This window comes from Schistocerca nitens, chromosome 2 (genome assembly GCF_023898315.1).
Source record: "Schistocerca nitens isolate TAMUIC-IGC-003100 chromosome 2, iqSchNite1.1, whole genome shotgun sequence".
Lineage (NCBI taxonomy): Eukaryota > Metazoa > Arthropoda > Insecta > Orthoptera > Acrididae > Schistocerca > Schistocerca nitens.
In genome coordinates, this window is record NC_064615.1 from 672,816,609 (window position 1) to 672,833,221 (window position 16,613).

The following is a 16,613-nucleotide window of genomic DNA, read 5'->3' on the forward strand; positions in this document are numbered from 1 at the left end:
TCAAGTAAATAACTCCGCCAGTGTTGATGTCGATCCGGTCCATGATAACACTGTAAATTTCGTTTTGTTATTGAGGAGCGGTTTGTTGTGAGCAATGTATTGAAGAAATTCGTTGATGTTGTGGCTTTTTTTATAATTTCGAAGTTAAGCACACTGATAACATCTTTTCGTGGTCTTCCAGCCCATGTTGTACTAAGCTCTAGTTGATTATTGCTAAACATTTATCTTCTAGGTTAGTGAGTGTTCCATTGAAGATGTTATCGTTTACTTCGATGGCCAGTTCAGGATGAGCTTGTCTGATTTGGTCGGTGTCATCACTCGTTCTCTCTTTGAAGGAGTCCCATATCTGTTTCTGGATTCTATGGGTTTCATGTTGTTAGAATTATGGCGAATAGGTCCCTCATTTGTTCAGCTGAGGCTGTGAGTGAGACTTCTTGTAGTGTAAATCCCCAGTGGTTGTCGTTTTCCAGTAGTCCTCAGCGTTGGCGTGCTTCTCCGTAGGTCTGGCGTAGGTAACCGTCAACAGCGTTGAGACCGTGGAACTTGTTGATCCTCGTGTTTCGTGTAGCAACAACCGGAGCTAAAAAAAACATTCGGCGTTGTTTGGATGTGTATACTCGGCCTAGTTCGCCAGTTTTCATGATACTTGAATGATATCCTACTGGAGTTCCTTGTTGTGTTCCAAGTAGCCAAAGTCGACATATAATAATGTTTTCACGAATGGAAACATTTGGCACAGTTTCTAAAAAGCTGTTAATGTTGTGTTCTGAGGTGATTCGCTTGCAGTTTTTGTGGAGGTGTCTTCTGTGAATTAAACTTTCTGTCCATTCCCCAAATGTACTGCTGGATGTTGCACAGTTGGTTCGCGTTCTTGTAGGGGAAAACCGAAAATCCGTCACGATACTGTTGTATTTTCCAGTTTGGTACATGAGGACCTCGTCGTTTCTGTTTTGTTGTTCGCTATCTTTGGCTATTTGAAATACTGCGTTGTCACTGCTTTTGTTCACATGCTTGCAGACATATTTGATGGATTTCACTGAATTGCAGTATTGGTTGGTTGGTTAATTTGCGGGAGAGGACCAAACAGCGAGGTCATCGGCCCATCGGTTTGGGAAGGATGGAGAAGGAAGGCGGCCGTGCCCTTTCAAAGGAACCAACCTGGAATTTGCCTGAAGCGAATTAGGGCACTCACGGAAAACTTAAATCAGGATGGCCGGACGCTGGTATGATCCGTCGTTCGCCCCGAATGCTACTCCAGTGTGTTAACCACTGCGCCACCTCGCTCGGTAATTGCAGTATTCTACGTTCATGTGTGCTTGGAACATATTTGAAAGTAATGGGTTTATGGTGCTACCCACTGATTATCTGTTTCCAGTTCGTCGCTGCCTTATATTTGTATTTTTGCTCTGAAGCCACCGTTTGTTGATGAACGTCTTCTGTATTTGGGGTAGCCATCAACTCCGGTTTCTGTATCGCCCAAGAATGGTTTTAGGTATTTTCCGTCACTCAGACATCGCGAATTGGGGTTTAATGGCCCGCATGGTCAGTGAATCATGTTTTTCACTAGTATGCCGTACCGTTCCAGATGTTCTTGTGGATTGGGAAATTCAAAAAAATAGTTCAAATAGCTCTGAGCACTATGGGACTTACCATCTGAGGTCATCAGTCCCCTAGAACTTAGAACTACTTAAACCTAACTAGCCTAAGGACATCACACACATCCATGCCCGAGGCAGGATTCGAACCTGCGACCGTAGCGGTCGCGCGATTCCAGACTGACGCGCCTACAACCGCTCCGCCACACCGGCCGGCGGGAAATTCAGCTTGGATGATTTTGTCGATATCTGTTGGACGAATTCTGTTGTGCAGTCGCCGCGCGGAGTGGCCGCACGGTTTGTGTGTGTGTTGTTCCTAGCATAAGGTAGTTTAAGTTAGTTTAAGTTGTGTGTAAGTCTAGGGACAGATGACCTCAGCAGTTTGGTCCCTTAGAAATTCACACTCATTTTTTGTTGTGTATCCATATGAGACTGTGTGTGAGAGGCAGTCGTTGTTTTTGCCATTCGATTGTTTACATCCAGCATCTAACGGTTCCAAAGACGTGGTATTTTGTGATTACTTCAATAAATCTCGTTTATTTTTGTCGGAAAACTCGGCTATTATGTCGTGTTGATCCATGAGGGATTTTCTGTATCTTTGTTGTTCTTTGATTTCTAGCCACGACGAGTTGCATGTGCATGTTGTGAAGAGGTCAGGTCATCCATAATTTCTTATGTAAGTCATCGTATCTTCAGTGTATTTGTATGATGATGGTGAGATTACCATTGTTCCAATGTCGTCAATGTTTCCGTGATTTACGATTGCGTCTCGAAGGTGGATGTATTATTCCGTGCATAGTTTCTTCTGATTCTGTCTTATGTAGAACATCCGTTCAACTTATTTTTTGCCTACATACCCACCAGGAATTGTTAGAATAAACGGCGAGTGTTGAGAATGTGGTTGTATATTTCATTGTCTCTTATCATTAAGCGGTAAGCATAGAACTCCTTGGAAGTGACTTCTTTATTTGTTTCTGCGCCTGTTTCAGGTTAAATTTGTTTTACATTAAAATGTTATCCGTCCTCTCCGTCCAGAAATATTGATATATATAGCGGGGAATCATATGAACGGTGTATCTCTACAATGCATTGTAGTCCTTCTCTTCTTCGTTATACAATTGTCACGACTTGTGTTTTTATTGTCCACAATTAAGATGGCGACTTCGTCTGAGGTGCATTAAACCAACTTCGTGTTCTCCAGTGGTCTTTTGTCAGCTCGAATCACAACTTTATAGTCACCAGATATCATTCGGCCTAGAGCTGATTTGAAGACGTTAACCAGTTGACTGTATTCGTGTAATATCCTCTGTACATCTCAGATTACTTCTCGTCTCAGTCCACTTATATTTGTGCATGGTTGATCAATTTCTAAAAAAAATGGCTCTGAGCACTACGGGACTTAACATCTTAAGTCATCAGTCCCCTAGAACTTATAACAACTTAACTAATCTAAGGACATCACACACATCTATGCCCGAGGCAGGATTCGAACCTGCGACCGTAGCGGTCGCGCGGTTCCAGATTGAAGCGCCTAGAACCGCTCGGCCACTTCGGCCGGCGATCAATTTCTCAAATTCCGATGACATATACATGCAGAAATTTATGGTCGTTTTGGGCAGTGATAGTAACGATCCCATGTTGCGATAGATTTGTCGTTCGATACATGCTGAGATGCTCATTTGAAGTTACATCTAAGTTCTTCCCTGTTTGGTGATGGGTACTGGAATACGGTCGAGAAGAAACGAGCGAACTGTTCGCAGAATTCAAAACACTTAATTTGTAATGGGATGTTACAATTAACTTGGGACATTTTCACATTTAGGTTAAGCCCTCGGTTTTGCGCCCATCGTACCACTGAAGACACATCAGCATCCATCTGGCCAATCGCAGTACTGACATCTACGTCTACATGGATACTCTGCAAAACACATTTAAGTGCCTGGCAGAGGGTTCATCGAATCACCTTCACAATTCTCTATTATTCCAATCTCGTATAGCGCACGGAAAGAATGAACACCTACATCTTTCCGTACGAGCTCTGATTTCCCTTATTTTATCTTTGCGGTCGTTTCTCCCTATGTAGGTCGGTGTCAACAAAATATTTTCGCATTCAGAGGAGAAAGTCGGTGATTGGAATTTCGTGAGAAGATTCCGTCGCAACGAAAAACGTCTTTCTTTTAATGATCTCCAGCCCAAATCCTGTATCATTTCTGTGACACTCTCTCCCATATTTTTGCGATAATACAAAACGTGCTGCCTTTCTTTGAACTTTTTCGATGTACTCCGTCAGTCCTATCAGCAGTATTCTAAAAGAGGACGGACAAGCTTAGTCTAGGCAGTCTCCTTAGTAGGTCTGTTACATTTTCTAAGTGTCCTGCCAATAAAACGCAGTCTTTGGTTAGCCTTCCCCACAACATTTTCTGTGTGTTCTTTCAAATTTAAGTTGTTCGTAATTTTAATACCCAGGTATTTAGTTGAATTTACAGCTTTTAGATTAGACTGATTTATCGTGTAACCGAAGTTTAACGAGTTCCTTTTAGCAGTCATGTGGATGAATTCACACTTTTCGTTATTTAGAGTCAACTGCCACTTTTCGCACCACTCCGATATTTCTTCTAAATGGTTTTGGAGTTTGTTTTGATCTTCTGATGACTTTATTAGTCGACAAACGACAGCGTCATCTGCAAACAACCGAAGATGGCTGCTCAGATTGTCTCCCAAATCGTTTATATAGATAAGGAACAGCAAAGGGCCTGTAACACTACCTTCGGGAACGCCAGAAATCACACCTTTAGCTCTGACACTTGAAAGGGGACTATCAGACATGTTAATCACGGATTTCGATAAGTCCTCGGTATATTGTAGAGACCCCTGTCTTGAGTACCTGGCTAGCGGATTTTAATGCAATGTCTTCGCTGCTGAAGAGTTTTGCGTAACTTCTATATTCATAACAATAGCTAAGTTTTGACGAAGCGAGCGCAGTGCAGTTCATGGTTACCGCGCTGGAAGTACGTGTTGAAATACTGCCCACGTACTTCTTTTCTTTCAGTCTCATCGCTCAGAATATCACTGAATAGTGTATATCACGCAAAAGTATTCAAAAAATAGTCATTTCAGCTGTAGTAATTTCGTTAATAAATCAGTCATTCCAGCACACTTTCTTCAAATGTCTAATCCGTTTGTACTTCGTAGTTCAAACATATGAAACGTTCCAAAGAATTCGCAGCGATGGACGCTCCATTAGCAGCCGCTACAGACGAAAGTACTCATCTATATTTAAGACCTCCATTATGTGTTATGTTGGTGTATAAGTTCGTAGTATTTTTGCTTTGCGTGTTGGTTATTCCCTATGGCTTCATCTATCGATTATCCCTTTTTATTTTTAGTTCACTATTCTTATTTGTGAACAATTGTTATTTGAAGATAGATACTGCCTACAGGAAAATTAAAAAGACCTTGGGAGAAAAGAGAACCACTTGCATGAATATCAAGAGCTCAGATGGAAACCCACTTCTAAGCAAAGAAGGGAAAGCAGAAAGGTGGAAGGAGTATATAGAGGGTCTAAACAGGGGTGATGTTCTTCAGGACAATATTATGGAAATGGAAGAGCATGTCGATGAAGATGAAATGGGAGATACGATAATGCGTGAAGAGTTCGATAGAGCACTGAAAGACCTGAGTCGAAAAAAGGCCCCGGGAGTAGACAACATTCCATTGGAGCTACTGACAGCCTTGGGAGAGCCAGTCCTGACAAAACTCTATCATCTGGTGAGCAAGATGTATATATAATAATTCCAATCCCAAAGAAAGTAGGTGTTGACAGATGTGAAAATTACCGAACTATCAGTTTAATAAGTCACAGCTGCAAAATACTAATGCGAATTCTTTACAGACGAATGGAAAAACTGGTAGAAGCCGACCTCGTGGAAGAACAGTTAGGATTCCGTAGAAATGTTGGAACACGTGAGGCAATACTGACCCTACGACATACCTTAGAGTCCGCAGCTCGTGGTCGTGGGGTAGCGTTCTCGCTTCCCGCGCCCGGGTTCCCGGGTTCGATTCCCGGCGGGGTCAGGGATTTTCTCTGCCTCGTGATGACTGGGTGTTGTGTGATGTCCTTAGGTTAGTTAGGTTTACGTAGTTCTAAGTTCTAGGGGACTGATGACCGTAGATGTTAAGTCCCATAGTGCTCAGAGCCATTTGAACTTATCTTAGAAAATAGATTAAGGGAAGGGACACCTACGTTTCTAGCATTTGTAGACTTAGAAAAAGCTTTTGACAATGTTGACTGGAATACTCTCTTTCAAAATTGTAAAGGTGGCAGGGGTAAAATACAGGGAGCGGAAGGCTATTTATAATTTGTACAGAGACCAGATGGCAGTTATAAGAGTCGAGGGGCATGAAAGGGAAGCAGTGGTTGAGAAGGGAGTGAGACAGGGTTGTAGCCTCTCCCCGATGTTATTCAATCTGTATATTGAGCAAGCAGTAAAGGAAACAAAAGAAAAATTCGGAGTAGGTATTAAAGTCCATGGAGAAGAAATAAAAACGTTGAGGTTCGCCGATGACATTGTAATTCTGTCAGAGACAACAAAGGACTTGGAAGAGCAGTGGAACGGTATGGACAGTGTCTTGAAAGGAGGATATAAGATGAACATCAACAAAAGCAAAACGAAGATCATGGAATGTAGTCGAATTAAATCGGGTGATGCTGAGGGAATTAGATTAGGAAATGAGACACTTAAAGTAGTAAAGGAGTTTTGCTATTTGGGGAGTAAAATAACTGATGATGGTCGAAGTAGAGAGGATATAAAATGTAGACTGGCAATGGCAAGGAAAGCCTTTCTGAAGAAGAGAAATTTGTTAACATCGAGTATAGATTTAAGTGTCAGGAAGTCATTTTTGAAAGTATTTGTATGGAGTGTAGCCATGTATGGAAGTGAAACATGGACGATAAATAGTTTGGACTAGAAGAGAATAGAAGCTTTCGAAATGTGGTGCTACAGAAGAATGCTGAAGATTAGTTGGCTAGATCACATAACTAAGGATGAGGTATTGAATAGGATTGGGGAGAAGAGAATTTTGTGGCACAACTTGACTAGAAGAAGGGATCGGTTGGTAGGACATGTTTTGAGGCATCAAGGGATCACCATTTTAGTATTGGAGGGCAGCGTGGAGGGTAAAAATCGTAGAGGGAGACCAAGAGATGAATACACGAAGCAGATTCAGAAGGATGTAGGTTGCAGTAGGTACTGGGAGATGAAGAAACTTGCACAGGATAGAGTAGCATAGAGAGCTGCATCAAACCAGTCTCAGGACTGAAGACCACAACAACAACATTCAAACCGCATGGCTGAATATTCCCCAGCAGCATATTCAAGCGCTCCTAGATTCCATGCCACGACGTGTAGTGGCTCTGACTGTAGCACGTGGTGGCGCTATTCCATACTGAATTTCCGTGGTCACATTGCACGTGCAGGTCCGTAATGCCAATCGTTTGCATAGTGTCATGACCCTAGTCGGTGGAATAAATTTTATTGTGATCACATCTGTCGGTCTTGATGTTTCTCTCTCTCCAAACACTAGTGTAGTTTAATATTACTGACCTAAAAATGATAAATTAAGGAACTTGAATTAGTTTGAGGAAAACAAAAAAGTCAGTCTCGTTTCAGTGTCTGATTATTGTTTCTGACAGATGCGCACGTCCTGATGCCGGCGCTGGAAAGACTGAACCTGAGAGACAACCGTCTGACATCGATACCGGCGTCCATTGCGAGCATGCGGAAGCTGGAGGAGCTGAACATGTGCGGGGCGAGGCTGCGCCGACTGGCGGGGCAGCTGCCGCCGCTGCCGCGCTTGAGGGAGCTGTGCCTCTGCAACACGGGCCTGTGCTGCCTGCACCAGGAGCAGGACGCCTTCCGGGGGGTCCCCAACCTCGAGCTGCTCGACATCTCGCAGAACCAGCTGACCTCACTGGGAGGGGCACTGCGTGGACTCAGCCAGCTGCAGTACCTCGATGTCTCTAGAAACCAGCTGACCGAATATCCGCAGCTATGGATACAGGACTGCAGGGAGGGACTTCTCAGCTTTGCGTTCAATCACCTGCGAACGCTACCAGACTGCAACAGCTTCTGCCAGAGAAGTAACGTGCTGCTCCTTGACGTCGAACACAATCAAATTTCTTCCTGGGATGGCAGTCCTGACATGCTGAGGTAACGAGATCTATGTCTGATGTGTTAACCGAAACACACGCCCGGCCCCGGTAGCTGAATGGTCAGCGTGACGGATTGTCAATCCTCTGGGCCCGGGTTCGATTCCCGGCTGGGTCGGGGAATTTTCTCCGCCCAGGGACTGGGTCCATACATGTCTGTCTCGAAATCTGGCAGAAAACCCAAAGAGATTCCGGTCATACTTAAAGCACACCAGTGGCAAGACGCAATCAGTACCTTCACTGCGCGATAACAACGGTGAAGTCACGGATGACAGTGCCACTAGAGCAGAGTTCTTAAACACGGTTTTCCGAAACTCCTTCACCAAAGAAGACGAAGTAAATATTCCTGAATTCCAATCAAGAACAACTGCCAAGATGAGATACATAGAAGTAGATATCCTCGGAGTAACGAAGCAGCTTAAATCACTTAATAAAGGCAAGGCCTCTGGTCCAGATTGTATACCAGTCAGGTTCCTCTGAGAGTATGCTGATAAAATAGCTCCATATTTAGCAATTATATACAACCACTTGCACACAGAAAGATCCGTACCTAAAGACTGGAAAATTGCTCAAGTCACACCAATACCCAAAAAGGGAAATAGGAGTAATCCACTGAATTACAGGCCTATAGCACCAACGTCGATTTGCAGTAGTGGTTTGGAACATATACTGTATTCGAACATTATGAAGTACCTCGAAGAAAACGATTTATTGACACATAGCACGGTTTCAGAAAATATCGTTCTTGTGAAACACAAGTAGGTCTTTATACTCATGATGTCATGAGTGCTATCGACAGGGGGTGTCAAATTGATTCCATATTTTTAGATTTCCAGAAAGTTTTCGACACCGTTTCTCACAAGCGTCTTCCAATCAAACTGCGTGCCTATGGAATATCGCCTCAATTGTGCCACTGGATTCGTGGTTTCCTGTCAGAAAGGTCACAGTTCGTAGTAATAGACGAAAAGTCATCGAGTAAAACAGAAGTAATATCCGGCGATCCCCAAGGAACTGTTATAGGCCCTCTGTTGTTCCTGATCTATATTAAAGACATAGGAGACAATATGAGTAGCCGTCTTAGATTGTTTGCAGATGATGCTGTCATTTACCGTTTTGTAAAGTCATCAGATGATCAAAACGACTTGCAAAATGATTTGGCTCTGAGCACTATGCGACTTAACTTCTGAGGTCATCAGTCACCTAGAACTTAGAACTACTTAAACCTAACTAACCTAAGGACATCACACACATACATGCCCGAGGCAGGCTTCTAACCTGCGACCGTAGCGGTCGCTCGGTTCCAGACTGTAGCGCCTAGAACCGCACGGCCACTCCGGCCGGCCAAAATGATTTAGATAAGATATCTACATGGTGCGAAAAGTGGCAATTGACCCTGAATAAGGAAAAGTGTGAAGTTATTCACATGAGTACTAAAAGAAATCAGTTAAATTTCGGTTACGCGATAAGTCACACAAATCTGAAGGCTGTAAATTCAACTAAATACTTAGGGATTACAATTACAAATAACCTAAATTGGAACGATCACATAGATAATATAGTGGGTAGAGCAAACCAAAGACTGCGATTCGTTGGCAGAACACTTAGAAGGTGCAACAGGTATACTAAAGAGACTGCTTACACGACGTTTGTCCGCCGTATTCTGGAGTACTGCTGTGCGGTGTGGGATCCGCATCAGGTGGGACTGACGGATGACATCGAAAAAGTACAAAGAAGGGCAGCTCCTTTTGTATTATATAGTGTCACAGACATGATACATGAATTGGAGTGGCAATCATTAAAACAAAGGCGTTTTTCGTTGCGACTGGATCTTCTCATGAAATTTCAATCACCAGTTTTCTCCTCCGATTGCGAAAACATTCTGTTGGCACCCACCTACATAGGTAGAAATGATCATCACGATAAAATAAGTGAAATCAAGGCTGGCACAGAAAAATTTAAGTGCTCGTTTTTTCCGCGTGCCGCCTGACAGTGGAACGGTAGAGAGACAGCTTCAAGGTGGTTCATTGAACCCTCTGCCAGGCACTTAATTGTGAATAGCAGAGTAATCACGTAGATGTAGATGTTCCCCTGGCGACTGAACGCAAACAAATAATCTTTTTACGAGAAACTCAGCCATAGTTGTTGGAACATGTTCTACTCAACATGTGACAGCGAATGTGATACCAACACGATGGTGCACCTGCGCACTTCGCGCATCCAGTGCAGATGCGTTTGTATGATAATTTTGTTGATAAATGCATTGGGCGCGGTGGCATGGCCTGTACATTCCCCCGACTTGACGCCCATTGATTTTTTGTTCTGAAATCTTTTGTCTATGGAACACCCACTGAGAATGATGAAAAGCTGATAACGCGCATTATGGCAGCCTCAGATGCAATTTCAACTTTGCCAGGAGTGTTTGAAAGAGTGCAACAGTCATCCCAGCGGCGTTGCACGGCGTACATTCAAGCAGGAGGACGTAATTTTGAGCGCTTTCTGTAATATTTCCGCATAAAAGTTACAAAACTTCACCCTGATTTCTCATTTACCTTGATGCCACAAATACATCGAAAACGTTGCCTTGCAGACCTCCTACCATGGCAGCTCGGACAGCATGTGAACATGGGTTGCTGTATATGAAATATGCTGATGACCCACTCTACCGGCCCTGTTGTTGTTGTTGTGGTCTTCAGTCCTGAGACTGGTTTGATGCAGCTCTCCATGCTACTCTATCCTGTGCAAGTTTCTTCATCTCCCAGTACCTACTGCAACCTACATCCTTCTGAATCTGCTTCGTGTATTCATCTCTTGGTCTCCCTCTACGATTTTTACCCTCCACGCTGCCCTCCAATGCTAAATTTGTGATCCCTTGATGCCTCAAAACATGTCCTACCAACCGATCCCTTCTTCTAGTCAAGTTGTGCCACAAACTTCTCTTCTCCCCAATCCTAGTCAATACCTCCTCATTAGTTACGTGATCTACCCACCTTATCTTCAGCATTCTTCTGTAGCACCACATTTCGAAAGCTTCTATTCTCTTCTTGTCCAAACTAGTTACCGTCCATGTTTCACTTCCATACAAGGCTACACTCCATACAAATACTTTCAGAAACGACTTCCTGACACTTAAATCTATACTCGATGTTAACAAATTTCTCTTCTTCAGAAAGGCTTTCCTTGCCATTGCCAGTCTACATTTTATATCCTCTCTACTTCGACCATCATCAGTTATTTTACTCCCCAAATAGCAAAACTCCTTTACTACTTTAAGTGTCTCATTTCCTAATCTAATTCCCTCAGCATCACCCGATTAATTTGACTACATTCCATTATCCTCGTTTTGCTTTTGTTGATGTTCATCTTATATCCTCCTTTCAAGACACTGTCAATTCCGTTCAACTGCTCTTCCAAGTCCTTTGCTGTCTCATTTTCAAAATTCATTTCAGGTACACCATATATACATATATACAATGTTTGCGGTATCCTGTCGGAAGTGTCCGAGATAACAGACACCACACTGTTTTATACAGTGGCCTTAGATATCACATTTCGAAGAAGAGACCGACTCCAGCCGTAATCAGGCATCGAATTAATTCGATGATGAAAGTTGATAATTTGTACCAGACGAGGACTCAAACCAGGATCTCCCACTTAACACAAGCTGTTGCCTTTACCGCTTCAACCATCTGGTCACGCTTCCCGTCTGACGCCAGTTCTCGATTTGCGGTACGCTAGTACCGTACACAATCCATTCATCTACTTGCTAGCAACATGTCCTGTATTCTCGCAAGAGGCACGAACCCAGTTGTGCATCCGCACTGAAGTTATCCTCTTGCGGGAATACAGGACTCGGTGCGAGCAAGTAAATGAATGGACGATGGATGCTACTACCATATGACAAGATGACCATTTGTGTCGGACCGAAAACATGTGCGGATGTCAGAGGCGGTTAAAGCAATTGTTCGCGTTTAGCGGTAGGTCCGGGTTCGAGTCCTAGTCCATTGATGCCCAATTTCTTCTGGAGCTGATCTCTCCTTTAGAATTTTATATTTATGGCCGCTGTATTAAACGACAGTGCAGTGTCTGTTGTGTTGAACATATCCGACAGAGCAACCACCACATACATATAAACTGAAGAGCCAAAGAAACTGGTACACCTGGCTAATATCGTGTAGTGGTCCCGCGAGCACCCAGAAGTGACACAATAGGACGTGACATGGTCTCGACTAATGTCTGACACCATGAATCCTGCACGGCTGTCCATAAATCCGTAAGAGTACGAGGTGGTGGAGATCTGAACAGCGCGTTGCAAGGCATCCCAGATATGCTCAATAATGTTCATGTCGGGGCAGTTTAGTGGCCAGCGGAAGCGTTTAAACTCTGGCGCCACTCCGTAGCAATTCTGGACATGTGGGATGTCGCATTGTCCTGCTGGAATTGCCAAAGTTCGTCTGAATGCACAATGGGCACGAATGGATGCAGGTGCTCAGACAGGATGCGTACGTACATGTCACCTGTCAGAGTCGTATCAAGACGTATCAGAGGTCCCATACCACTTCACCAGCACACACCCCACACCATTACAGAGCCTCCACCAGCTTGAACAGTCCCCTGCTGACATGCGGGGTCCTTGGATTCATGAGGTTGTCTCCATACTCGTACACGTCCATCCACTCGATACAATTTGAAACGAGACTCGTCAGACCAGGCAACATGTTTCCAGTCATCAACAGTCCAGCGTCAGTGTCGATGGGCCCAGGCGAGGCGTGAAGCTTTGTGTCGTGCAGTCTCAAGGTTACACGAGTGGGCCTTCGGCTCCGAAAGCACATATCGATGGTGTTTCGTTGAATGCTGACACTTCTTGCTGGTCCAGCATTAAAATCTGCAGCAATTCGCGGAAGGGTTGCACTTCTGTGCCGTTGAACGATTCGCTTCAGTCGTCGTTGGTCCCGTTATTGCAGGATCTTCTTGCGGCCCCAGCGATGTCGAAGATTTGATGTTTTACCGGATTCCTGATATTTACGGCGCTAGAGGGAGCTGTAGAGGGTAAACACTGTAGAGGAAGAAGGAGATTGGAATACATCCAACAAATAATTGAGGTCGCAGGATGCAAGTGCTGCTCTCAGATGAAGACGTTGGCACAGAAGAGGAATTCGTGATGGGCTGCATCGAACAAGTGAGAAGACTGTTGACAAGAAAAAAAATGAACATGTGTCAGCAGTTTTTGAAGCCTTGTTCTCCCCACAATAGTTATATGTAGGAATCTGCAGTTTCACGGGTATTTTATTGGGAATATTGCCATTGCCTCTGCTAATGCGACTCCTGCGACTCATGCTGTGCTACAGCAAGGTCTGAAGTTTGTGCACCCTGTTGTACGTCACATCACTTGCATCCACCCAACTGTTGTACAAGGCAAGGAAGCCAAGGGCTTTAATTAATGCCTTGTTCCCTCGGGTTTTAAGACATGATCTGTGAGAGACACATCTGGTTCAGAGCTTCTCTGTAATTCTTCTGTATGAAAACTCCCGGCAACTTCTTAACCTTCAATGTCCTCTAAGATTTATGTTCTAGGATTTTTTTGTTGCACTGTAAATACATCAGCAACCTGTTCGATAGGTACGATTCCTAGAATTCTATCTTTTACTTTGGAATACATACTATATCATCTATATTAAATTTCTGCTTATGTGCATCCAGCATTTTTATCGATTTTATAGTGTATTTAGAAGCTCATAATAATGACTGAGTTGGTTTCATTTTTATTGCATGGTGTGTACTTTATTTATACAGTCAAATTATATGTGGGAGAATACCTAGCCATCTGTATGATCCTCAAAGTGTACAATGCGTCCACATTTGGTGTTTTATCATTCTGTTTAAACATTCCACGATATCGATTTCATGTTGGAGAATGTCAAGTAATTGTGTAATCCATACCACCCCATTACCGTCTTGAAGTACCTATTACAGAACTCACCTCCATGATTGGGTTGAAGGTTGTCTGGCAACGATAAGTTCCTGTCTGCAGCAATTGTTCGAATATCTGTGCAAGTTGCTTCCCCACTTTGTTTACCACTTACACCCAGACAAATTTATGTATCAATAGCCATTAATATATATTTGAAACCTTTATTTCTGTTTGAATATTGCTTCATGTCTACAATATGTGCTTGCCAGAAGATGTGCAATCCTCATATTGTAACATGTGTTCGTGGGAATGTTTTGCATGTCAGGTTTTGGAGTTCTCAAACTACTATTTCTGTAATTATTCAATGATGTGTCATTCTCTTAACGCAGAAATGGTTGATTTGATTTCATTCATGTGTGCTGTATTCCCAGCTGATGCTTTGAGCAGTCATACCTGTTCTGTTTTTTCACTGGGGTTATCGTAGTATATATACCGTAGGGATAGATTGATCATCTTTTTATGTTTAAAGTATATATCTTCCATGCTGTTACGTGTATTATCTGGTGTCGGATTAGTAATGGTTTTGTATTTCACACTATTGGACATTTTGGCCCTCTACTGGTGTTCTTATGCACAGAAGTCAAGAGTAATATTTTACCATACATTTGTAGCTATTTCAGTAAATAATTCTCATGTCTTCAAGCTCTTGGGAATATTAGATTCAGTAAGCCAGGTGTTCTTCCAAATTGTCTACCAACAACCTGTCTTATATACTCAGTTAAATTTATAGTTTGTGTTACCAGATATGTGGCTTTCCCTGCTGACTCCATGTATTTTATCTGTCTTAGCATTGCTGTGATGGTTAATGATTTCGGCAATGGCATTTTCTTCTTCTTCTTCTTTCATTTCGAGAGTGGATCAAGACCTTTAGCAGCTGGTTTAAAAATTTCTCTGAGAGAGTGATCACATTCCAAATACCCTAACCTTAGCAATCGTAATTTAAAATTATTTTAACTACTTCACCTGATGTTCCTGTCAATTTATTCTTTCATTCAGTCTTTGTTAATTCTTAACATCCAGAAGTTTTTCAATTTCGATTAACTTCAAAATGGGTCTAACAGCATTAATATATTTTTCTGTATCTGCTAACGGTTTTCCAATTAACACAGTCCTTGCAGCTAACTTACTGACTGTCATCCCCATGCCCATGAATTTTGAGACAAATTGCTGCCCAGTCTTCTGTGTACCAATTTGCTGATTAGTTATCACAAACACCATGTCAACCAGTATAGACAAGTTTGCCTTGATATTTTAAATACCTTTTCCAATTTTCCAAGCATGATATTTAATACTACGCATACTGTTTCAACTTTTGCACCCACATATGTATCAATATTCTATCTATGTATCCCTCACTCTCAGACTGAATGCCTGACATGGATATGATTTGTTTGTGGTGTAATCGTCACTGATGTACTTACTTCATTGTTTAGTGTATATAGTAGTTTAAAATAAAATCATGGAAGTTTCGTCTATACAATCTGTCATTTAATTCTCTTGTTTTATCAGAAACCTGTTTCTTGCAGTTCCAAGAATCTCTTCACAGAGTTGTAAATGTAATGTCAATCCCTATATGCACTTGATAAAAGTATTTCAAATTCATATTGTCCAGTGTGAAAGCTATAATACGATTGGAATTATCCCATACCAATCGTTTCAGAGTCCTAAAATATATCTGACATCAACCCTCACATGATACCAAAATAGAAATATTTCCATAGTTGATCCTGGTTTTCCACAGAAACATCATCAGATATAAACACAGTATACAGCTTTACTCAGGTGGTTAGATATTCCTGCTTTCACTGAATGTGGTGTATGTTACACCATTGATGCCATTCTATATCTCCTGTGGTAGCTGGTATCTGGGCTAAAATAATATTTTTTTAAAAATGCACTGGCTACTTCAAGTGTTTGAGAATGATGTACTTATTTCTAAATATGAATCTTATTATAAATTTTATAATTTGAATGTGGGCTGTGAAATTGATGGACCTCCTCCTATAGTGAGGGTTGAAAACTGGATAAATAATACAAATGTTTCTCTTAAAAAAGATGTGCAGTCACTATAGTGTGTTTCGGACTGACGAATGGTGGCAGTGTACACAATAGACCTTGAGCAGTTTTGTTCCTCCTCTAACAAATAAGCTACTGCTGCGCCAGGGGGCTGTTGCACTGTGGAAAAGAAGAAAACCACAAGTATTTGTGACATTAAATATACACAACGACCAATGAATAATGAGAGGAATGGTTAGTACTTACATGACAAATGGCCTAATGACTTCTGTCTCAGCTCTTCGGCTGAAGTTCGTCTGATGATTTTTCGGACGTTATGCCAGAGTGAGTCTGGCATTGTCAAAGCTTCACCCTCTATTGCTGGTGGTGGATTTGAGCTCGCAGCAAAGATTAGAAGTGCCTGGCGCATCAGGGTTCAAGGGCTTTGCCATGGATCTCACATTGCTACCAACAACAGTCATTTGCTGCACCACGGGAATCCAAGATACATTCCACTTGAGGCTTCCTTCCCTCCTGTTGAAGCTCTTGACAAGTTTTTGTATTTGTATAGTTCCCCTGAACAAGTGAGTGTGACAGTCCTTCTCTACAGCAAGAACTTCCATGTTGGTAAATTTTACAAGTACTATGTGGTCAGTCTCACACAATACATGCTTTGCCATGGCTGACTGTTTCACCTGCCTAAACCTGCAGTGCCATTTATGTTCGGTGATCCGGGTGTTGACTGACTGTCCAGTCATTCCAACATAGACTTATCCAAATGTACATGATATGCAGCATATTCCGGAAATTCCAAGAGGGTATCCTTTGTCCTTTGCCGATCTGAGAT

At 42.5% G+C, this 16,613-nt stretch overlaps 1 protein-coding gene across 1 annotated transcript in view; it reads left to right on the forward strand.

Moving 5' to 3' along the window:
* Positions 1-16,613, forward strand: part of LOC126236791 (toll-like receptor 2) — a 162,932-nt gene that overhangs the window by 94,376 nt on the left and 51,943 nt on the right. Inside the window, exon 4 of the mRNA XM_049946378.1 lies at positions 7,288-7,804. Within this exon, the coding sequence (XP_049802335.1) occupies positions 7,288-7,804 (517 nt within the window). The remainder of the gene's footprint in view (positions 1-7,287; positions 7,805-16,613) is intronic.